At 47.8% G+C, this 24612-nt stretch overlaps 1 protein-coding gene across 1 annotated transcript; it reads right to left on the bottom strand.

Annotated features, from left to right (window-relative positions):
* Nucleotides 1–540: 540 nt before the first annotated feature.
* On the bottom strand, nt 541–5616 carry BMP10 (bone morphogenetic protein 10). Its single transcript, XM_009897803.2, has 2 exons — nt 5283–5616; nt 541–1484 (listed from the first exon to the last, which is right to left on the bottom strand). Exons 1-2 carry the CDS (start codon nt 5614–5616, stop codon nt 541–543), a joined length of 1278 nt encoding a protein of 425 aa, XP_009896105.2.
* Between the last annotated feature and the right edge of the window lie 18996 nt (nt 5617–24612).

Raw genomic sequence — 24612 nt, 5'->3', positions numbered from 1 at the left:
AATATCTGAGGGGTGGGTGTCAGGATGAAGGTGCCAGGATCTTTTCAGTGGTGCCCAGTGATAGGACAAGGAACAGCAGGTACCAGCTGGAACCCGGGAGGTTCCACTTCAGCATGAGGAGAAACTTGTTTGGTGTGAGGCTGCTGGAGCCCTGGAGCAAGCTGCCCAGTGAAGCTGGGGAGTTTCTTTCACTGGAGACTTTCAGGACCCACCTGGATGTGTTCCTGTGTGACCTGCCCTGGGTGGCCCTGCTCTGGCAGGGGGCAGAGGGTGTGTGTGTGTGGGGGGGTTGGACAGGGTGATCTCTGGGTGGTCCCTTCCAACCCCTCCCATTCTGTCCTTCTGTGACTCTGCATGACTTGCCCATGCCCCACAGCAGGAAACATACAACATCTGTACATGCCTCATTAAATAACCTCATTAAATAGGAAACCCCAAATGTACAAATTTACAAACTGGATCATTAAATACTCCCCTCCCCCCTCCCCCCCCCTCCACCCCAACCCCGTGCGCTCCCCCCGCGCGTGCCCTTCCCCCCTACTATCTGCAGCCGCACTCTGACACCACCATGCCCTCGTACTTGAACTTGTAGGTGACCACCCCCGCGTCTAAGTAGAGGATGGAGATGGGGTCGAGCTTGGTGGGCACGCAGCAGGCCTTGGAGGCTTTCTGGGGGTTCTTCAGGTGAACCAAAGTCTGGACGATGGCGTGCTTGGTGGGCGTGACGTGCTCGGTGAGGGGGTAGGCGCACACCCCGTGGCACTCGTAGGCTTCGTAGCCCGCCGGGGCGATGATCCAGGAGTCCCAGCCGATCTCCTTGAAGTCGATGTAGAGCGGAGTCTTCTTGCAGTAGTTGCCTTTGGCGTTCCTGCGGATGCGGGCGGTGGAGTCGTAGATGATGTTGGAGCGCATCTGCAGCAGCGCCTCCTCCCCCGGCTGCCCGTGGAAGTTCCCAACCTCCAGGTTCTCCAAGTCCAGCAGCTGCTCGTGGTCTATCATTTCGTTCAGCTCCTGCTTCTCCTCCTTCCTGTCGTTGCTCTGGTCGTCGGAGAACACGATCAGCAGGGGCACGTGCTTGGCCTCCGAGTTGATGTCGATATCCAGCTTCCCCTCCCCGGGCTGCTCCTCCCCTTCCCTGCTCTCGATGTGCACTTCCAGCCGGTGCGTGGTCAGCCCTGCCCTCCGCCAGCGCCGGATGGCTTCGGTCACCTCGAAGGTCTCCCACTCGCTGCTCGTGCCGTAGATGTGCCTGGATGCCAGGGGCATTATTTTCCTCTCTTCCCCTACCCCCACAGGCTCGGTTTCCAGCACTTCAAAGATGGTGACCTTCCGGTCCAGCCCGTGGTAGAGCATCTGGTCCTGCTCCACCAAGGTGTAGAGCCTTAGCTCGGCCATGATGATTTCTTCGTGGTGAGGGATGGAAACATTGAAGAGAAGAGGGTATCTCCGAATTCCTGTGACACCAACAGGGTGGGAAGCCAAGTCTGGGGAGGATAAAGACCAAACATTTCAGAAGGGTCAGTCAATGCATTCAGCAACACATCTACTGACACAGAGTGGTTTGGGTTGGAAGGGACCTCCAAAGCTCATCCAGTCCAACCCCCCTGCAGTCAGCAGGGACATCCTCCACTAGAGCAGGTTGCTCAGAGCCTTGACCCTGAGGTGCTTGGTTTCGGTCAGATGGTTCCAGGGGAGGGTTTTTTTCATCATGTCCCCAAACCCTACTTGGGAAAGAGGACAATTTGGAAGCCTAAGGACAGCAGGATCCCAGATGTGCTGAAGACCATAAACCTGCAGTTATGCATTCTCCTTCTATCCCCATTCCTTCCAGGGCCTTCCTTGTCACCTGGAAAGGTTCCATATTGAAAATGTGCTGCCTAAGCCTGAAACTTAAATCACTTCGAGGTTGCTGCACAGCAACTATTTCATAAATGAAGGAAAACACTCCTGGTCATGGGAGAGGGAGGGAAGAAGGATGTGGCCCTGGAGTGACCATGACAGGGTGACATAAGCTGCACATGTGAGGCCAGCAGGCTGGAGCTCTGGCTGCTTGGCCTTTCTGTGTCAGAAGTGTTTCCTTCTCCTGGAACATGCCTCAGAAAGTGAAAGGACAAAGCACTAAGGGAGGAAAGGTTGCTCTGCAAGATGCAAAGGCTCCTGGTTGGGAAGGGCTGGTGGTGAACATCTCATGTGGGTCACCAGCCAACAGAAATCCTGCCACAGGCTCAATGGGCTTCAAGTGAGCAGCCAGCCAGCTGTGCTCAGCCACTTTTGGCAGCTTTAGCTAATAAAGCACCTAAGGACACAATATCTGCCTGTCAGCCAGGCTGTCTCTCCTGTCTGCACTCTTTGTTTATACACAGGCAGCCTGCACTGCCCAGGCGATCGCTGGGGGCTCTGCTGGCTGCTCCTAACTCAGAGACAGCTTGGGACACGGGGCACAGTTCTGCAAAGGTGACCTATTTGCAACCTGTTGCTGCCCTCATCCCTGGATCCTCCAATTTTGGTGTGTTTGGAGAGAAATGGCACTGAGAAAACTGCAAGATTTGCCCATGCTCCAGCAGCACATTCAAGCAAGCAGCTGACTCTAGCACAGGACTTGTCCTGCTTCCTTTCAGCTTGGAGGTTTTGAAGCACCTGCTTTTGGCTTTCTCTTTCTATTTTGCTCTTTTGTCTGTTCATAAGAGCCAAGAGGTGACTCTGCCTCCATTTCCCTACCTGCCTGCTGCTGAGGCTGGGAGCTGGATATGCTCTGCCCAGCGCCAGGGTGGGAGCAGGCTGCACGCTGAAGACTGTGTGCTGTTCAAGCTCAGCTACGATCTCCAAACTGGAAGTAATCTTTGGGGTTTCCTAAACCTTGATAAGCTAAAGTGTGATAGAAATGATTACAGAGTGGAGGAATGCCACTGGATCATATAGCAGAGGAGAACAGGAGGCAGGGAAAGGCCACACCACGAGTATGAAGCCAGGTGAGTGCTAGCAGGGTTTGTTTGCAAGTCAGGATGTGACTCTGCTCTTTAGCTAGAAAGCTCATAGGGTGAAATGCCACCTGCTGTTAGCAGCACACCCCTGGGGTGGTCAGGAAGGGAGATTTGGAGACCAGAGGAAAAGGAAAGCTTCCCTGAAGAGCTTTAGTTGAGGTTTTAAGAACTGATTGAAGCCCCAGTTGCAAGAGTGATGCTAAAGCAGAGAGGTAACTCCAGCCAGGCAGCAAGTGGTGTTTCCACAACAAATGATTTCCTGGACAGCCATGAAACTACCATTGCCAATTTGCATCAGGCAGGTGAACAAAAATAATCATTCTGTGGCCTGTTTCTACTGTCCTGATCATTACAAGTAATCAATCTCTCTATCAGAAGAGCTCTTCAGCAGGAAGTGGTGGGACAGGCTTGCAGGACTCACAACAAACACTGAACCCTCTGCCTGCCTGAGCTCAGGAAGCTGTCTGACAGGACACCAGCAGTCTCACTTCACATCTTGCTGGTTTGGATTGGAGGAGGTGAGAGAAACGCTGAAATGACAGCAGGTTAAGCCACATTTACCCCATCCAGTGCAGACCTTCTGCAGCGATGAACCAGGCACTAAATGTCACAGCCACAGAAGGGCACAGAGCTGTCAGCCACCCTGCGTGTGGCTGGGGCTGGGCAGTCTGCACCACTGCCAGTGCTGCAAACCTGCTCTGAGGGCTTGCCAGTGGAATGATTTTGGATTTAAGTCACCAATACCACATTGTGTTTAGTTCTTCAGCACACTGCCCTTGGCAATTGCACCCCCGCTGGATGCATTCCTGTGGGATCTGCTCTAGGTGACCCTGCTCTGGCAGGGTGGGGGTTGGGACTGGATGATCTTTCAAGGTCCTTTCCAGCCCCTAACATTCTGTGATTCTGTAATCTGAATCCCATTTCCTTCCCCCCAAACAGCACAAAAGCAAGAGAGGAGCCACAATGTGTTCCTGTAACCTCTTCATGGGTGCTGATGAGCTGGGACAGGAGTGAGGGCAGAGCAGCAGCTGCGGAATGGGTTTGCCACCAGCCTCTCAATAGATTTCTCCAGACTGGAGGAAAAGAACCACTGTAGGAGACTTAAAGCATGATCTGGTGCCTCTTCAAACTACAATCATGCTGCTGGGGCCTGGCAAGAGGGACAGAGGAGAGGATAGCTTTGGGATCCTCTCTTCACATCTCACTGTGGGGCAACCCTGTTGTGACCTGCACGTAGCCTCTCCTGGATAATTCAGCATTTCAAATGGCAAATGTTAGAGAAAAGGCAGCAAGGAGTTGCTTAATGAGTGCTGTTGGTTAATTAATTTCTTAATTAAGGCCAACAAAGAGGGAGGGAAGCAGCTTGAAGTGTTGGATGTGACCCTGAGTAATTAAACCTCATCCAAGCCCTGGTGTTTGCCACCGTGGGGTGAGCAGTGTTTGGGAGCCTTTGGTTGAAAATCAGTTTTATCCAGGAACCACTGAGAGAGTATTGATCATTTAGCACTGAAACACTACCTCCTCCTCCTCAGAGATCAGAGACATGAAGCAGACACATGCAAGGGAACTACCTACAGCCACGCTTAGGCTTCCTCAGCTCCTTTTGGGTTGGGGTTTGTTGGCTTCTTTTGTTTGGGTTGGGTTTTTTGTTTGGTTGGGTTTTGTTGGTTGGTGGGTTGGGGTTTTTTTTGGGGGGGGGGGGGTTTTTTTGGGGTGTGTTTTGTTTGTTTGATTGGGTTGGCTGTCTTTTTCTCTTCAACAGGAAGGATTCTAACCCAAGTAAAACCTAAGGGTTCTCTCAAATTCTGCTTCGCAGTTTGCTGGGCTCTGAGCAGGTGCCAAAGGACGACAACATTACAGACCCCCTGAGGATCAGCAGTGAGAGGCTGTGAGCAGAAATGGCCAAGCTCATACCAGGAAAATACTGCACCCAAAGCATTTCTTGCCTTGACATCAGACATTGCTTAAGGCACTCATTTGGGAAGTCAATCAGCTAATTGCAGCCGAGGCACAGCGCTCTGGGGGACCAGGGGAGCTGAGGTGCCCAAGTCAGGCTTGGTGCTACGATTCTATGATCTTTCCCCCAAGCCTGACAGCCTGGAAAGCAAAGGACAAGGCTATAACGGCACAAGAGGTGGGATCAGGGGCAGCCCGGAGCACACAGGGTTAGCGGCACGTTCCCAGTGCCATCCTCACCGAAGGGCCTCTGCTGCCCTGCTGCGCTTCGTGCCCGAAGCCTGGCAGAGCCCTTTGCCACTGACCGCCACAAGGCTCATTTCTACTCACTGCCACAGCCCTTACCTTCGTTCTTGAAGCTCCTGATGATGTTTGCGGAGGGCATGGAAGTCCTGTCGGTGGCAAACCTGTTGTAGAGCTCCAGCATGTACTCTGGAGGGTCCACCCTGGCCGATTCGTGCAGGGGGATGTCAGAGAGGTTCAAGGTCTTCAAGAAGTCGTTTTTCATGTTCTGGAGCAGGGTGTTGAAGTCGACACCGTCCTGCTCGGAGAGGATCTCATCGAAGAGGGGCACGTCCTCCTCCAGGGAAGAGTGCTCCAAGCTGAGGATGGGACTGCCAGCGGCAAGGTGAACCCAGAGGGAGAGGACAGCCCACAGCTGGAGGGCCACAGAATCCATGGCGCTGCTGGAGCCTCCGGGCGCGCTCCACAGGCTCTAGCTCTCGCATGGGCTCGGCGGCGGTTTTATCCCCTGGGTTGTGCACTGCTTGTGTCACAGAGGGATGACAAGTTTGGAAGCTCTTGTCTTGAGGCTTGTGATCCGTCCTGCCTGTCTCCCCCTTCCCCCTCCCCAAAACCAGGTCTCGGTAATTGGATATGGCTTGCTCTCTTCTGTGGTCGCCTTGCCTCTCTTATCTCCTGGAGTGGAAGCTGTGCACCAGATTTGTTGCTATCTCGCAATCCCCCTTCCCTTAATGAGCATTTTGTAAACATTCTGCACTAGGACACTTGGAGATAGGACAAGTTTCTTCTCAGAGAGGAGCTGCCCTTTCTTTCTGCCTGCTGGTAGCCGACTTCCTTTGCTGTGCGTGAGCGGCTCCCGTCCGCGCAGCCCCCGAGCTCACACGGAAATTCTGCAGAGCCTCCTTCCCAGCCCACCAATTCCACACAAGGGGCAATAACCAGCTCCTGCAAGGTAACAGCCCTACCCTTCTCAAGACTCATCTTACAGCTAAGCCTTTGCACTGGAGTTACAAAGGAAGTTCTTTGGGAAGAGGTCCATTCGCCTGTACTTGTGCAGCACAGAGCATGGGGGAAGAGCTCTAGGTTGATTAAGGCTTGACTAAACATGAGCCAGTAGTGCCCAGGCAGCCAAGAAGGTGTCCAGGGGAGGGCAAGGAGGCTGGAGAAGGGCCTGGAGCACCTGGGCTATGAGGAGGGGCTGAGGGAGCTGGAGGTGTTCAGGCTGTGGAAGAGGAGGCTGAGAGAGACCTCGTTGCTCTTTACAGCTCCCTGAAGGGAGGTTGGAGCGAGGAGGGGACAGCCTCTACTCCTTGGTGGCAAGGGATGGGACCAGAGGAAATGATTTCAAGCTGCACCAGGGAAGGTTCAGGATCTCAGGAAATATTTCTGCTCTGGAAGGGTTCTCAGACACTGGAATGCTCTGCCCAGAGCAGTGCTGGAGTCACCATCCCTGGGGGTGTTCAAGCAGTGTGGAGCTGGTGCCTAGGGATATGGTTTAGTGGTGACCCTGCAGTGCTGGGTGGAGGGTAGGACTGGATGAGCTTGGAGGTCTCTTCCAACCAGATCTATTCTGTGATTCTGTACTAACACCATACTGGAGTCACAAATGCACTGAATGCAGAAGGACAGATGAGTGCAAGATGAGTGAGGGCCTTCTTCCTTCCTTCCTTTCTTTTATCTTATATATGTGATGTGGCAGGTTAGAATTGGCCTTAATTTAGCCACAGCACTGACAAAGAGGTTATCTAACAACAGCTGAAGACACACAAAGGCCAGCAGCCTGCTCTGCCTTCACCTTCACATCGATTCCAGCAGCTCAGAAGCACAACCTGGGCCACAGGGGAAGGATTTTGTGCTCAAATCTTTTACTGGTCCTTTTCTTGTGTTTGTTTGCTTGCTTTAGTGTGCAAATGTCATGAAAATGAGAGCACTGCACACGTGAAAACTGCTGTGCTTCCTGTAGAGCGTTGCCCACCCAACCCTCCCCATGCTTTCCAGGCTTTTTCCAAGTGCCTTTGTTTTGGCAGCAGGGCCAGAGCTCGGCTGCTCTGCCCCAGCAGCCCAGCACTCGAGATAAGGAAGCACTTTGTCTCAGGACTGCTGCAGAGTTTCTCCTTGCACACCCCAAGCACTCCACCCAAAGACTAAACCACCACTGAGCTGCTGAGTGTTCTGGCCTCTGCTCTTCCATTGTGGAAATAACACTGATGCCTTACCCCACCTCTGCAACACTCTTCCTCCTGCAGTAGCCCAGTTCTGCCTGCCACAAGTCCAGCTAACTTCATTAGGATGGCGCTCAGGCCATGCCTGCTCTGAATCCAGCCTCTGTTTGCTTCACCATCAGCAGTGTCCTTCTGACAGCCACCTGCAGGGTGGATGCCATGGAGTCAGACCTTAGCATGGATCATGGAATCATAGAATGGCAGGGGTTGGAAGGCACCTCCAGGGACCATCCAGTCCAACCTCCCCTGCTAAAGCAGGATCCTCCAGGGCAGGTCACACAGGAACACATCCAGGTTGGCTTTGAAAGTCTCCAGAGAAGGAGTCTCCACAACCTCTCTGGGCAGCCTGCTCCAGGGCTCCACATGGCCTTTTAACCTCATTTTATTCAACTTTTCCTCTTCTGCAAGTGGGCAACTTGGCCACAAAAGCTAAGCACCTTCATTATGAGCAGCAGTGAGGTTCCTGTTAGTGTTGCATGGTGTTAGAAGTAGATATTTGAGCTTAGGATGAGTAATTTAGATCCCCAGTGGAGTTCCTGGCTGTCTGTGCAGGTTTATCTAGAAATGCTCCCTGCAGCCTGGCCAAAGGCTCAGCTCTGAATCTTGTGCCTTTGCAGAGCTAAGCACAGCAAACTGTGGGAAATTTAGGAGCTGAGTTCAGGTCACTTCTGTTGATGAGCTTGCAGAGAAATGCAGAATCTTCTTTTTGTGGTGATTCATCACCTGACTGTGGGGAACTAAAGTCTGCACTGCCATAGGAACTGAGATTAACATCAAACCCCTTGAGGACAGGCTTGGCTTAACTCTTTCATGCTCTTATGAGGAGCAGCTGAGGAACCTGGGGTTGTTTAGTCTGGAGAAGAGGAGGCTGAGGAGAGACCTCATTGATCTCCACAGCTTCCTGAAAGGAGGCTAGATCCCTAGTCTAAGGTGATAGAAGGAGAGGAAATGGCCTGAAATTGTGCCAGGGGAAGGCTAGGCTGGAGATGAGGAAAAGTTTCTTTGCTGCAGGAGTGGTCAGGGATTGGAAGAGGCTGCCCTGGGAGGTGGTGGAGTCCCCATCCCTGGAGGTGTTCAAGAAACCTGTGGCCATGGCACCTGGGGCCATGGTTTGGTGGCCATGGTGGGGTTGGGCTGATGTTGGACTGGATGATCTCAGAGGGCTTCTCCAACCCAACCAGTTCTGAGATTCAGTGATTCTGTGCTGCACAGGACTGGCTACTGGGAAAGGAAATCTTCAGGCCAGCTTCTCACAGCCAGCTCTGCAGGGGTAGGTTTGCCCAGGGCCAGGGGTTTCATAGATGCAAATGCAGAGGTTGTTCAGTGGAAGAGATAAAATCATTGTAGGAGCTGCTGCTGGTTACTGGAGGGCAGCAGGTGCTGAATGTGCTCAGCATGTCACAGCATGTGGCCTTCTCCTCAGTCCTTGCCTGTATCTGGCTCTCCTTCTCAGCCAAGCTCAACCAACCTGTGTGAGTGCACAGGAGCAGCCCACAGAGGTGCCAGGCAGTTGGTCAGCAGCAGGCTCTGCAGTGTGGCACAGCTCTTTTTGGGGCTTTCTGTGAGATTCAGAGCTGAAGGATTCGGGTTTAATAGGTTTGCCCTAGCATTTGGAGGGCACTGAGCTCTGCAGCTGAGCCTCCTCCCTCACTGTGAACACTGGCTCTTCTGAGGACTGCACCTGGTCCTTCATCAGACACCAAGGGAAACTCTTCTCGCTGCTGTTTGGTTCATCCAGGTGAACAATTCCACATCCAGAGGAGTTTTTCCAGGGTCACTCCACTTTCCTGTGAATTAAAACTAACTCTGCTGAGCCTCTCTGGTCTGCTGGGTGACAAAACCGAGCAGCAATACTCTGACTGCTCTGGCAGTGATGCTGCCTTGGAGCACAGGCTGGGCTCCTGACCTCTGCTAGCCCTGCTAAACCCAGACAGATCTGGTATGAATCTGTGATTTCACACCCTGCAGACACCAATATGCAAAGTAGCAAGCAGTGAGTGCACAGGGATCTGACAGATCCCTACCCCACAGCTGTGTCATCTTGGCTGGGTGGCTCATTAGGGACACAATTACAGCTCAGACATTCCAGCTGCCTCTGCAGCTTCCGTTCTGGGTTTGATAACTCCTTGAACAGCAGCACCCTGCAGGGCACTGCAGCCTGCTGGCTCCTCCACAAACCAGCTTCTGCTGGCTGCCCAAACTGACTCCACTGAGACCTTGCTGGAGCTTTGCCAGGTGAGAAATACCCACAGAGAACTTCCTCTCTCCCTAGGTTGCAGGGTGATCAATTGAACACAGTTTGGCTTTTCTTGGAGCTTTATTTCATGCCACTGAAATGAGGACATTTGTACTTTGGATTTGGTTCCACCCCCCCTTGCACTGCAACCTGCCTAGAATCACAGAGGGGTTTGGGTTGGAAGGGACCTTAAAGATCATCTAGTTCCAATCCCACTTCCAAGGGCAGGGATATCTTGTACTAGACCAGGTCTATGATTCTCTGATTTCAGGTTGCTCAAGGCCTCATCCAGCCTGGCTTGCAACACTTCCAGACTTGGAGCCTCCACAGCTTCTCTGGGCAACCTCTTCCAGTGCCTCACCACCCTCCTGGGGAAGAATCTCTTCCCAATGACCAGTCTTAATCCAGCTTCTTCCAGCCTGAAGCCATCACCCCACATCTTCTCACTCCATGCCCTTCTCCAGCTCTCTTGTAGCCCTTTTCCAATGCCCCTTAAAAGGAAATTGCTCTCAAAGGATACTGTGCTAAATAGATGAACTGCAGGGATGAGGCAGCTGGAGAGGGAACATTAATCAGCATCACTCTTTAATTGGTATTAAATCTGTAGCATAAGCAGTGACCTCATTTCATCAGCAATCAATGGTGCATCAGGCAGGCAGAGCTACAGAAAGGTCTCTTGGCCCTCACTCCTGGGAAGCTTCTGTTTGTTTCCCCAGTAAAGGTTCAGTTACAAGTGGGAAAGTGTGGCTAAAGAAACCTCAAGCCTGTGCACAGAGCCTGGCAGTGCCAGGGGGCAACATCCCACATGAGAAGGATTGCAGGACTGAAACAGCTCTGCTGTGAAGCAAAGCTTAGAGCCCTGGGGCTGATTAGCTTGGAGGAGAGGAGGCTGAGAGGGGATCTGATCAAGGTCTATCAATATCTGAGGGGTGGCTGCCAGGCTTTTTTCAGTGGTGCCCAGTGATAGGCAAGGAACAGTGGGTACCAGCTAGCATCCAGGAGGTTCCACCTGAAGAGGAGAAGAAAGTTGTTTGGTGTGAGGGTGCTGGAGGCCTGCAGCAGGCTGCCCAGAGAGGTTGTGGAATCTCCTTCTCTAGAAGCTTTGAAGAGCTATCCAGATGTGCTCCTGTGTGACCTGCCCTGGGTGACCCTGCTCTGGCAGGGAGGTTGGACTGGATGCTCTCCAGAGGTCCCTTCCAACCCCTACCATTGTGTGGTTCTGTGATTCTCTGTACAGCACTGCTCAGCAAGAGCTTTGTCCTCCCTGGCAGAGCTGGCTTCTGGTGGAGGTGGCTCTGTGGGCTGGACACTCTGTGGGCTGGACACTCTCCACTTCTGCAACTGGAGGAGACAGGAGCCCAGCAGCCAAGGGGAGACCTTTCCTAGAGGCAGCAGTAAGCAGCTGGGGCCTGAGCGTGGTGCAGCCACTGCAGCAGGAGCCAAGGCTGTGCAGCTGCAGCTCACTTGGCGAAAGGCTCAGCCCTGAAGCTTGTGGGGCTCCAAAATAGACTCTAATCTCAGGCACCCCACAACTTCCTCCAAGCTGATGCCTCCATGGCTTCTCCTGTCAAGAGGCAGCAGAAGAGCACAGGTTGGAGCAGGAATGTGTGAAGCCAGCTCGGTGCTGAAAGGCTGGAAAGTGAAGCAGGGCTTTGGGAAGTGTCAGGGTCGATGATCTGTGAGATGGAAAGGGTGTGATGCTCCTCTGGCTGAGAGGAAGTGGGGGAAAAGAATGTGAAGTGGTTTTGAAGCATCCTCACCCCTCCTCAGGCTGATTTACAGAAGAGAGGACAAGTTGCTCTCACTGACTCAGGGCAGACTGAGATGTGGAACTTCTCCCAGGAGACAGTGACAGTGAGACTCTGGAACAGGCTGCCCAGAGAGGTTCTGGGTGCCCCCTCCCTGTTGAAGGCCAGGTTGGAGGAGGGCTTGGGCAACCAAGTTTAGTTGAGAGGTGTCCCTGCCCATGGCAGGGGGGCTTGGAGGAGATGATCTCTGAGGGCCCTTCCAACCTGTCATTTGCTTCTGTGTCCTGGGCTCTCTGGGCATGGAGAGGTCTTCAGTGGATAAAAGGAAAGTTTTTCAGTTAGTTATCACAGAATTGTCAGGGTTGGAAGGGATCTCAAGGCTCAGCCAGTTCCAGCCCCCCTGCCATGGCCAGGGACACCTCACACCACAGCAGGTTGCTCACAGCCACCTCCAGCCTGGCCTTCAAAACCTCCAGGGATGAGGCTTCCACCTCCTCCCTGGGCAACCTGTGCCAGGCTCTCACCACCCTCCTGGGCAACAACTTCTTCCTCACATCCAATCTGAATCTCCCCACTTCCAGTTTTGCTCCAGGTTGGACATGGTGATCTCAAAGGTCTTTTCCAAGCTGGTTGATTCTGTGATGATTCTGGGAAAACTGAGCCTGGGCAACCCCCAAATCCTTTTCAAGAGCTGTGTAAGTGCAGCTCAAGGCTGCTCTGTGGTCAGGACACCACAGGCACATGTCAGGGAGGCAGGAGGGTGATGCTCCAGCAGCCATCCCAGCATGTGATGTGGAGTTTTCCAAAAGACAGGCACGAAATTATGACCAAAATGCCCCACAATGGTCTCTGTCAGGAGATAGCTGCAGCATGAGGTAACTGTTGGGTGTGACATGGCAGATAAAGAGGAGTGTGACACTGACAGTGTGATGAGCTTGCAGTGGAATAACTAAAATTAGTTCCCATTCCTGCATCTGCCCAAGTCCTGAGTCCTGTGTGCCTTGCTCCATGGCTGCTCTGGATTTCCTTCCCATAAATGGGCTGTTCCCAGCAGCCTGATTTCAGCTCTCACTGCAAAATGGAAAGATAATATTTAAGGAAGGAGCAGAAATGTGGCAATGCCTTGCAGCCAGCGTGACTGAGAAAGAGGAAACAGGGAGGAGGAAAGGCACTGTGCAGGAGCAAGGGCAGGGACTGCTCAGTTCCCTCTGAGCCTGAGCTGCTGCACTGTGCACCAGCAGCTTTCACAGAATCACAGAACATCAGAGGTTGGAAGGGACCTCCAGAGATCATCCAGTCCAGCCCTCCTGCCAGAGCAAGGATCACCCAGGGGAGTTTGTGCAGGAACAGCCTGGAGAAGAGGAGGCTCAGGGGAGACCTTATTGCTCTCTACAACTCCCTGAAGGGAGGTTGTAGCCAGGAGGGGGTTGGTCTCTTCTCCCAGGCAGGCACCCAGCACCAGAACAAGAGGACACAGTCTCAAGCTGTGCAGGGGAGGTTTAGGCTGGAGGTGAGGAGGAAGTTCTTCACAGAAAGAGTTGTTGGCCACTGGAATGTGCTGTGCAGGAAGGTGGTGGAATCCCTGTCCCTGGAGGTGTTCAGCAAAGGATTGGATGTGGCCCCAGGGCTCTCAGTCTCTCTCCACAGGGGAGATGCTCGAGTCCCCTCAGCATCTTCTTGGCTCTCTGTTGGACTCTCTCCCTCCTTTCCTGCCGAGGTGGCAGAATCCAGGCTGCAGGGAGTGAGTCCATCAGCCTGCATTTGCACCAATGCAACCTGGCCTGGCTGCAGACAAAGGTTGGTGAGCAGAGAGCCTCAAGCTGGTGCAAACCTCAGCAACCAAAACAGAAAAGAAGAGAGCTGGAAGCAGCTGGACATTGCCTGCCTGGCAGGGTCCTGTCAGTGGCATGCAGCAGATGCACTGGAAGCTCAGGTCCTCAACTCCCAGCTCCACATGTGCTGATCCCACAGCAGCTCTTTGGAAGAGTTAAATATTTGCTTGTTATCATTTATGGGATGGGAGATGTCTCAAGGAATCTACTGGTTATGGCTGAGGGAGCTGGGGCTGTGCAGCCTGGAGTAGACTCCAGGGGGACCTCAGAGCTGAAGGAGGGCTGCAGAGAGACTTTTCCTGAGGGTGTCTAGAGCCAGGCCAAGGGGGAATGGGTTGAAGCTGAGGCAGAGCAGGGTTAGAGTGGAGCTGAGGAAGAAGTTGTTCAGTGTGAGGGTGGTGAGAGCCTGGCACAGGCTGCCCAGGGAGGCTGTGGCTGCCTCCTGCCTGGGGGGTGTTCAAGGCCAGGCTGGATGAGACCTTGAGCAGCTGAGCCTGGCTGAGAGCTGTCCCTGCCCGTGGTGGGGAGGTTGGAGCAGATGAGCTCTGAGGTCCCATCCTAGCTGAGCCATTCTGGGAGTCCATGATTTGTCTCCATTCCTATTATCTCAGTGTATGGCTGCATGGCCTAAAGAGAGGAATACAAAATAAGCTAGTGATAGAAAAGAGTATTAAAAGCCACATGTACAGTAACATAAAAAGTAGCTTAAAAAGTAACATATGAAGTAATGCCAAGTAAGATAGTAATACAAACTAATGGAAAAAATATTGAAGTACTGTAAAAATTAAAACATAAAGTAATAGAAAATAATATAGTAATATAAAATAATATATAAAGCAATAGAAAAAGTAGTAAAGTAATATAAAATGAGATAGCAATATAAAATAATAGTAAAATGATATATAAAGCAATAGAAAAAAGTAGTAAAGTAATATAAAATAAGATAGCCATGTAAGACAGGAAAAATTGGAAGTACTAAAGACTGAAAGTCCTGAAGAGTCAATGCTAGAGACTAAAAACCATGTCAGCACTAAATATTGACTATATTCCACTTGCAAAGGCTAAGCTGAAACTGCTCAATTGAAAATGCTTCTTTAAATGGAAATATTTCTTGCAGTGGGATCTTTGCTCACTCTGAAAATGCTAAATCAAAAAAGATTTAAATGGAAAAGGCCTAAACTGAATATAGTACAGAATAGAACTAACCAGGTTGGAAAAGACCTCAGAGATCATCAAGTCCAAGCTGTCACCCAACACCATCTAATAAACTAAACCATGGCACCAAGTGCCTCATCCAGGCTCTTCTTAAACACCTCCAGTGATGGGGAGTCCACCTCCCTGGGCAGCACATTCCAATGGGATTTGGGAAGGACTTCTTCCTAACATCCAGCCTAAAGCTTCCCTGGCAGAGCTTGAGGCTGTGTCCTCTTTTTCTGGTGCTGGTTGCGTGGGAGAAGACACCAACCCCCACCTGGCTCCAACCTCCCTTCAGGGAGTTGGAGAGAGCAAGGAGGTCTCCCCTGAGCCTCCTCTTCTCCAGGCTAAATTGAAAAGCTTTCTGTCCAGCGAACTCCTTCTTCACCTTGAAATACTTACTTAAATTGAAACTGCTCACCTGAAAATGTTTGGATTGCAGAGAGTGAATTGAAAACATCGACTGACATGGAAAGATTCCTTTAAATGGCATGTTTATTTGCACTGAAAAGACTGCCCTGAGAATATTGATTTGGATTGAGAATATTGATGTAAGTGGAAAGGTTGATTTCAATGGAAGGTAGTAAACTGAAAAGATTTAACTTGAAAATGCTTGAACTGGAAAGGCTAAGCTGAAAAGATTTCTTTAAATGGAACTGTTTGTTTCAATGGCATCTTGGCTTCAACTGAAAATACTGAATCAAAGAGGTTCTAACGGGCAAGGCTTGCACTGACAATGCTAAATGGAAAAGCTTGATTTGCAGTGAAATAGCTCTTTAAATGGCTGAATGGAGAAGCTTGATTTGCAGTGAAAGAGTTCTTTAAGTGGCTGAATGGAGAAGCTTGATTTGCAGTGAAATAGCTCTTTAAATGGCTGAATGGAGAAGCTTGATTTGCAGTGAAAGAGTTCTTTAAGTGGCTGAATGGAGAAGCTTGATTTGCAGTGAAAGAGTTCTTTAAGTGGCTGAATGGAGAAGCTTGATTTGCAGTGAAAGAGTTCTTTAAATGGCTGAATGGAGAAGCTTGATTTGCAGTGAAATAGTTCTTTAAGTGGCTGAATGGAGAAGCTTGATCTGCAGTGAAATAGTTCTTTAAATGGCTGAATGGAGAAGCTTGATCTGCAGTGAAATAGTTCTTTAAATGGAACTATTTATTTACATTGAACAGACTGAATGGAAAAAGCTTGATCTGCAGTGAAAGAGTTCTTTAAATGGCTGAATGGAGAAGCTTGATTTGCAGTGAAAGAGTTCTTTAAATGGCTGAATGGAGAAGCTTGATTTGCAGTGAAATAGTTCTTTAAATGGCTGAATGGAGAAGCTTGATTTGCAGTGAAAGAGTTCTTTAAGTGGCTGAATGGAGAAGCTTGATTTGCAGTGAAATAGTTCTTTAAGTGGCTGAATGGAGAAGCTTGATTTGCAGTGAAATAGTTCTTTAAATGGCTGAATGGAGAAGCTTGATCTGCAGTGAAATAGTTCTTTAAGTGGCTGAATCGAGAAGCTTGATTTGCAGTGAAAATGGAAACTACCCAATTGAAAATGTTTGCATTGCAAATACTAAAATTGAAAGGAGTTCTTTAAATGGGACTATTTATTTCAAGGGAATATTTGTTTCCCTGGAAAAATGCTGCATTGAGAATGTTGAGTGAAAGTGAAAATATTGATTTAAATGGAAAGATTGATTGAAATAGAAAGAATTATTTCAGTTGCAGAGAGGAAACTGAAAACACTAAATTGAAACTATTGAGTTAAAGAGAGAGATTTATTTCAGTTGCAGAGGAAACTGAAAATGCTGACTTGAAAATATTGATTGAAATGGAAAATATTGATTGAAATGGAAAATATTGATTGAAATGGAAAATATTGAGTTAAATGGAAAATATTGAGTTAAATGGAAATATTGATTGAAATAGCAAGATTTCTTTCAGTTGCAAAGAGGAAAGTGAAAACACTAAGTTGAAAATATTGATTGAAATGGAAAATATTGATTGAAATAGAAAGAATCATTTCAGTTGCAAAGAGGAAACTGAAAACACTGCATTGAAAATATTGAGTGAAATGGAAAATACTGATTTAAAGTGCAAATATTGATTGAAATGGAAATATTGATTTAAATAGAAAGAATCATTTCAGTTGCAAAGAGGAAACTGAAAACACTAAATTGAAACTATTGATTGAAATGGAAAATATTGATTGAAATAGAGAGATTTCTTTCAGTTGCAGAGGAAACTGAAAATACTAAATAGAAAATACTGAGTTAAATGGAAAATATTGATTTAAATTGAAAATATTGATTGAAATGGAAAGATTGATTGAAATAGAAAGATTTCTTTCAGTTGCAAAGAGGAAACTGAAAACACTGAATTGAAAATATTGATTGAAATGGAAAATATTGATTGAAATGGAAAGAATCATTTCAGTTGCAAAGAGGAAACTGAAAGCACTGAATTGAAAATATTGAGTGAAATGGAAAATATTGATTTAAAGTGAAAATATTGATTGAAATGGAAAGCTTGATTGAAATAGATTTCTTTCAGTTGCAAAGAGGAAACTGAAAACACTAAGTTGAAAATATTGAGTGAAATTGAAAATACTGAGTTAAATGGAGATATTGATTGAAATAGAAAGAATTATTTCAGTTGCAAAGAGGAAACTGAAAATACTGAATTGAAAATATTGATTGAAATGGAAAATATTGATTGAAATGGAAAATATTGATTGAAATGGAAATATTGATTTAGATAGAAAGATTTCTTTCAGTTGCAAAGAGGAAACTGAAAACACTAAGTTGAAAATATTGATTGAAATGGAAAATACTCAGTTAAATTGAAAATATTGATTGAAATGGAAATATTGATTGAAATAGAAAGAATCATTTCAGTTGCAAAGAGGAAACTGAAAATACTGAATTGAAAATATTGCTTGAAATGGAAAATATTGATTTAAAGTGAAAATATTGATTTAAATGGAAATATTGATTGAAATAGCAAGATTTCTTTCAATTGCAAAGAGGAAACTGAAAATATTAAATTGAAAATATTGAGTTAAATGGAAAATATTGATTGAAATGGAAATATTGATTTAGATAGAAAGATTTCTTTCAGTGGCAAAGAGGAAACTGAAAACACTAAGTTGAAAATATTGATTGAAATGGAAAATATTGAGTTAAATAGAGTTATTTCAGTTGCAGAGGAAACTGAAAATACTAAATTGAAAATATTGAGTTAAATTGAACATATTGATTTAAATGGAAAGATTGATTTAAATTGAATAGTGATTTAAATTAAAAATGCTTAAAGTGAAAAGACTGAAATTGAAAATGCTAAATGGAAAATATTTATTTGATTGAAAGATTGATTGAAATGGAAAATATTGATTGAAATGGAAAGATTGATTGAAATGGAAAGATTGATTGAAATTGAAAATATTGATTGAAATGGAAAATATTGATTGAAATGAAAATATTGATTGAAATTGAAAGATTGATTGAAATGAAAATATTGATTGAAATGGAAAGATTGATTGAAATTGAAAATATTGATTGAAATGGAAATATTGATTGAAATGGAAATATTGATTGAAATGGAAAATATTGATTGAAATGGAAATATTGATTGAAATGGAAAGATTGATTGAAATTGAAAATATTGATTGAAATGGAAATATTGATTGAAATGGAAAATATTGATTGAAATGGAAAAGATTGATTGAAATGAAAATATTGATTGAAATGGAAAGATTGATTGAAATGGAAAGATTGATTGAAATGGAAAGATTGATTGAAATTGAAAATATTGATTGAAATGGAAATATTGATTGAAATGGAAAATATTGATTGAAATGAAAATATTGATTGAAATGGAAAGATTGATTGAAATGAAAATATTGATTGAAATGGAAAGATTGATTGAAATTGAAAATATTGATTGAAATGGAAATATTGATTGAAATGGAAATATTGATTGAAATGGAAAATATTGATTGAAATTGAAAATATTGATTGAAATGGAAAAATTGATTGAAATGGAAAGATTGATTGAAATTGAAAATATTGATTGACATGGAAATATTGATTGACATGGAAATATTGATTGAAATTGAAAATATTGATTGAAATGGAAATATTGATTGAAATGAAAATATTGATTGAAATGAAAATATTGATTGAAATGGAAATATTGATTGAAATGAAAATATTGATTGAAATGGAAAGATTGATTGAAATTGAAAATATTGATTGAAATGGAAATATTGATTGAAATGGAAATATTGATTGAAATGGAAAATATTGATTGAAATGAAAATATTGATTGAAGTTGGAAAGATTGATTGAAATTGAAAATATTGATTGAAATGGAAATATTGATTGAAATGAAAATATTGATTGAAATGAAAATATTGATTGAAATGGAAAGATTGATTGAAATGGAAAGATTGATTGAAATTGAAAATATTGATTGAAATGGAAAGATTGATTGAAATGGAAATATTGATTGAAATTAAAAATACTGAAATTGAAAATATTGAAATGGAAAATATTGAAATTGAAACTATTTACTTAAATCAAACTATTTATTTAAATGGAAAGAGTTATTTAAACTGAAACTACTAAACTGAAAAGATTCCAATGGAAACGACTAACTTGGCAATAGTGACTGAAATGGGAATGTTGATTTGAATTGAAACTACTAAATTGAAACAGAGATTTAAGTTGAAAACACTGAACACTGAAAAACTCTTTAGTAGCTCCCAAGGTCAGAAGTCACTGATCCACTCTGGCAATTCCAACCTGGTGCCAGAGGCTCAGGAATAAATCAGCTCCTCGTTGAGGGCTTTGCCTGGGAAGTGGCTGCGCTGCAGAGCAGCAGGGTAGCCACACTGACTAATACCAGAGGGGGAGGTTGACGCTGCAGCCTTCTTATCACACTTGCCTCACAGAGCAGTTTAACAGGAAAAGGTCAAGAGAAAGTTCTAATTCCACATTTTTGAGATTCCTCCTCTCATCACCCAGTTATTTCACGGAGCTTTGGTATTCCTGTGGGTGTCAAGCACCAGGCAGCTCTCCGAGCAGCCTCAGTGACACTGACAAAAGCAAGAGCCCTGCACAAAACCCCACAGAAAGCTCCAGGCTGCTTTCTCTTCCCTTGTCAGCTGTGTCCAAGAGGGCTGCTTCAGGAATTGCCATTCCTGTCCTTGATGAGAGCTCCACTTCCATGCTCCCACAGCCCTAAACCGACACAGTTCTTGGGGACAAACACTGAGCACAGCCTCTCCTTGCTCTTTAGGGCTATAGGTCCTTACTCTTCAGCAATGGGATGGAGGGAAACAGCCTCTGCTCCCCAGCAGCTTTTGCTGACAGTTTTCATAGAGTCATAGAATCAGTAAGGTTGGAAAAGACCTCAGAGATCATCAAGTCCAACCTATCACCCAACACTTCATGACTACTAAACCATGGCACCAAGTGCCACGTCCAATCCCCTCTTGAACACCTCCAGGGATGGTGACTCCACCACCTCCCTGGGCAGCACATCCCAGTGACCAATTCCTCTTTCTGGGAAGAACTTTCTCCTCACCTCCAGCCTCAACTTTCCCCTGGCATCAGCTGTGTCCAAGAGGGCTGCTTCAGGAACTGCCATTCCTGTCCTTGATGAGAACTCCACTTCCATGCTCCCACAGCCCTAAACCGACACAGTTCTTGGGAACAGACACTGAGCACAGCCTCTCCTTGCTCTTTAGGGCTATAGGTCCTTACTCTTCAGCAGTGGGCTGGAGGGAAACAGCCTCTGCTCCCCAGAAGCTTTTGCTGATGGTTTTGATTCATGGCTTGAAATGATTTAATTGACCAGTTGAGTATCAGCTGAGAGTGACAGAGTCTGGAGTTTCAGAGACTGGATGGGGTGCTTGGTGCCATGGTTTAGTTGATTAGATGGTGTTGGGTGATAGGTTGGACTCGGTGATCTCAAAGGTCTCTTCCAGCCTGGTTAATGCAATGCAATGCAATGCAATGCAATGCAATTCAATTCAATCCTATCCTATCCTATCCTATCCTATCCTATCCTATCCTATCCTACCCTATCCTACCCTATCCTATCCTATCCAATCCAGTTTCCTTTGCAGTACTGTACAGGCTCCCAAGGAAGTCCTGCCTGGGGGTGTGTGGGAGGTGTGTGGAGTCTCTCTCGGGAGATATTCAAGACCCACCTGGATGAGTTCCTGTGTGACCTGCTCTAGGTGATCCTGCTCTGCAAGGGGAGGTTGGACTGGCTGAGCTCTGGAGGTCCCTTCCAGCCCCTGGCATCCTGTGGTTCAGTGGTTAAAGCAGAGGGAACATTTTCTGGCAGTGCTGGCTGAGGTCTCAGCACGAGATGGTAATTACAAAGTCAACAGCTTGTAATCTTATCAGCAACACGAGGGAAAATTAGACAAGCATGTCTAATATTTGCTCTGTTTATTTGATGTGAGGGCTGGGATCAAAATGGGAAAGCAAGCTGGATGCAACAGGAGGAGAGAGGGATCCAGGGGGAACTGCTCTTTCAATACAGCTTAAGAATTCAAGGATTGAGCTGGGCTGGATTTCAGTTTCTGTAACTCAGTGCTTGGAATGGCACAGGATAAAGCAGAGCTGCCAGCAGCTCCTCTCATCTCAGTTTGCCATGCAGCTGAACACCAACTTTTGTCTTTGCTGCCTCTTTTTAAAGGGAATTGTGGAGAATGTCTCATTCATGCTGGCTTCAATTGCAACACAAACCCCAGCAATGCTCTGGTCCTCTTGCTCTGGCTTCTGCAACTTGATTGGAGAATCAATGGTCCAGTGCCCCATGGGCCAGGACAGGCTGGGGTCTGACCTGTTGGAAAGCAGCACAGATGAAAGTGTGTCCTGGTAGGCAGAAGGATGCCCATGAGCCAGCAATGTGCCCTGCTGGCCAAGAAGGCCAAGGGCATCCTGGGGTGGATTAGGAGGAGTAGGGTTGGGAGGTCCAGAGAGGTTCTCTTCCCCCTCTACTCTGCCTTGGTGAGGCCACATCTGGAATATTGTGTCCAGTTCTGGGCCCCTCAGGTCAAGAAGGACCTCAGGGAACTTCTTGAAGAGTCCATCCCAGAGCCACAGAGCTGCTGCAGGCAGTGGAACATCTCCCTGTGAGGCCAGGCTGAGGGAGCTGGGGCTTGGAGCAGAGGAGCCTGAGGGCTGCCCTCATTGCTGGGGATAAAGATGTGCAGGGCTGGAGCCAGGAGCTGCTCAGGGATGTCCAAGGACAGACCAAGGGGCACTGGGGGAAAGCTGGAGCAGAGGAGGTGCCAGGGGAACAGAAGGGAAAGCTTTGTGAGGGTGCTGGAGGCCTGGAGCAGGCTGCCCAGAGAGGTTGTGGAGTCTCCTTCTCTGGAGACTTTCCAAACCCACCTGGATGTGTTCTGTGTGACCTGCCCTGGGTGACCCTTCTCTGCTGGACTGGATATCTTCAGAGGTCCCTTCCAACCCCTCACTCTCTGTGACTGTCATTGCTTGGTGTGTTCAGAACACTCCTGTGGCCAGCACCACCAAAGGATTCCATCAAATGCTGTTAACAGCTCACCCCAGCAGGCAGCTGCTGAACTCTCCCCACCTGAAAAAGCCTAGCAGGCATCCCAGAGCAGCAACCTGAAGCACTGACTGCTCTGCAGCTTTACCTAGCACACCAAAAATGTGACTTCATCCTGGCAGCTGAAAACCAAACCCAACCCAAACCATCACAAGAGGCAGAAAAAAATGAGGGGCTAAGGGTAAGAGCTGTGTGTCAGAATCTTCACAGCCAGCAAAGCTGCCTGGCTGGTACACAGGTATCAGTCTGAGCCCATTTCAGTGGTGGCTGTGCACACAGAGGCTGTTCCTCCCAGGCCCTCTTTATACTGCCCTGACCCCTGTGAGGCTCAGCAGCAGGACAACAGAGCTTTGACTCACTGCCCACGTTGTGGACTCCAGCACTGCTAACACTATCACTCTTGTTGCACTGTAGTTATCTCCACCCCAGCTGTTTGACACCTGTAAGCCATGCACAAACACTCCCCTATCTGAAGGACCCCACCCCTCACTTTTAATTAGCAAGACCCCCACATTTGGGGCTGCAGCCTGAGGGAGCCTGGAGCCTGCCTGGAATCATGCTGCACATCTCCAGTTTTTCTGGGAGCAGCTTGGCAGATGGCAGTGTCCTGTGAAGCGTGGATGGAAGCTTATCTCAGTGAGAGCAGGGAACAAGCCCCTGGCAGGCCCTGGTGTTAAAGGGCTCAACTTATCTGGGATGAGTGGCAGAGAGCCCTGGCTCAGCTCTCAGTGTGTTGCACCCAGGGACATTGCTTAATGTGCTGCTGTCAAACACCTCCCGGTGTGCTCAGGGCAAGCTTCTCAATCAGGGAAGCTTCCTTAGGTGAAAACAGCCTCTGCTTCCTGTCACAAGGGATGGGAAAGGTTGGTGGCTACCACTGCTGGCCCAAGCCTTAATGTCCTGGTGTCTGAATTCAAACAGCTTTTAAATGCCTAACAACCCTTGGAGCTGTACAGTGGTGCCAGCAGGAGAAAGGGAACACTCCCCAGCAGCTGTCATCATGACTGTCCTGGTATGCATGGCAAGGGTGGATGCCCTGGGTCCTACCTGGGAAGTGCCAGGCAGGATTTACAGCCTGAAAACAGATAAAGACCTCAGCTGCCTTTATAGGATCACAGAATCATAGAATCACAGAATGGCTCAGCTTGGAAGTGACCTCTGAGATCATCTACTCCAACCTTACCCCAGGGGCAGGGACACCTACCACCAGCCCAGGCTGCTCAAGGTTTCATCCAGCCTGGCCTTCAACACCTCCAGGGAGGGGACATCCACAACCTCCCTGGGCAGCCTGTGCCAGGCTCTCACCACCCTCCTACTGAAGAACTTCCTCAGCTCCACTCTAACCCTGCTCTCCTTCAGCTTCAAACGTTTCCCCCTTGGCCTGGCTCTAGACATCCTCAGGAAAAGTTCCTCTGCAGCCTTCCTGCAGGATCACTTCAGGTAGTGGAAGGCAGCTCAGCTCTATTGTCCCCCTGGAGTCTTCTCCTCTCCAGGCTGCACACCCCCAGCTCCCTCAGCTCTCCTGGAAGCCATCTGAACTGCAAGAATCCCCTCGGAAGTTCATTGCACTGCTTTACTTCCCTACCCTCTCATCCTACTACCAGTAAATGCAGGGTGATTTTTAAGGAGGCTTTCTCCCCACGAGGGTTTCTTTTATGCTGCCTGTGCTTTTCTGCTGCACAAGAAGCAGAGGGAGCAACTTGAGGTCCCCATTCAGTAGGTCTGAATCCCCTCCCTCTCCTTATATAGGCCCCAGGAAACCAAATCAAGTGAGAACTGCCAAGTCACTGAGCTGAGAGGAAGGGTCAAGAAAAGAACTTTCAGGATAGGAAGAGAGATGCTAAAAGCAGCAGAGGAATTGGCCATGCTGGGTGCTGAGAAGAGCAGGAGCTGCCTGCAAGGAGCACAGCCCTGGCTGCATACCTGCAGCTGCCTGCCAGCCCCTTTCTCCCCTGGTTCCCTTAAAAGACTCAAACCAGGAGCCAGGAGCCCACAGTTCCCCTGTGGGTTCTGCATGCCTGAGGGAGGAGCTTGGCCAAGGGGCAGGGGCTGGTTAGATTCACTCGGTGGCAACAGGGCTGTGATAAGGGGAGGGAGATAAGGAGAATGCAGGAATGTTGGAGCTTCCTCCCTTACCTGTGCTCAGGACAGTGTGTGGTTGGGTTTGTGAGGTTTATCTGTCATCTGATGCTGCTTTCCTCTTCTGAAAGAGAGGAAGCTTCACTCCTTCAGGTTGGATCTTGTGGATCTTTGCTGCCTGTGTCTCTAGAGCACCTCAGAGCCTTTGCTTAATAAACCCTGTGCAAGTGCAGTGTCTCATTGGGTGATGGGACTCACTTATACTGAAGAGAAAAACAAATAACAAATATTAGGAGATCAGAGAAAGGTTCAGTTAGTCACCAAAGAGAACACAATGACCTGAGAAGGTAAACATTCCACAGGCTTGGAGCTCAGAAAGAAAGAATTCCAGTCCTCTGCATCCTGCCCTAGCTTCTCCTTCCTGGGGGACAGCTCTCAGGTTCACAGAAACAGAGCATCATTCAAGTTGGAAAAAGACCTTCAAGATCACAGGCTCACAGGATCAGAAGATGTTAGGGGTTGGAAGAGACCTTGGGAGATCTTCCAGT

Source organism: Dryobates pubescens, chromosome 31 (assembly GCF_014839835.1).
Source record: "Dryobates pubescens isolate bDryPub1 chromosome 31, bDryPub1.pri, whole genome shotgun sequence".
Taxonomy (NCBI): Eukaryota; Metazoa; Chordata; class Aves; order Piciformes; family Picidae; genus Dryobates; species Dryobates pubescens.
The sequence above is the reverse complement of the archived record's forward strand: the minus strand, read 5'-3'. Positions and strand labels throughout refer to the sequence as shown.

Bases quoted from the DNA above. Each gene is read 5' to 3' on its own strand.
- BMP10 (XM_009897803.2), bottom strand. From the start codon at position 5,616: ATGGATTCTGTGGCCCTCCAGCTGTGGGCTGTCCTCTCCCTCTGGGTT. The intron at 1,485-5,282 runs GTAAGGGCTGTG...TATCCTCCCCAG, and splicing joins CAGGAGCTTCAAGAACGAAG to ACTTGGCTTCCCACCCTGTT.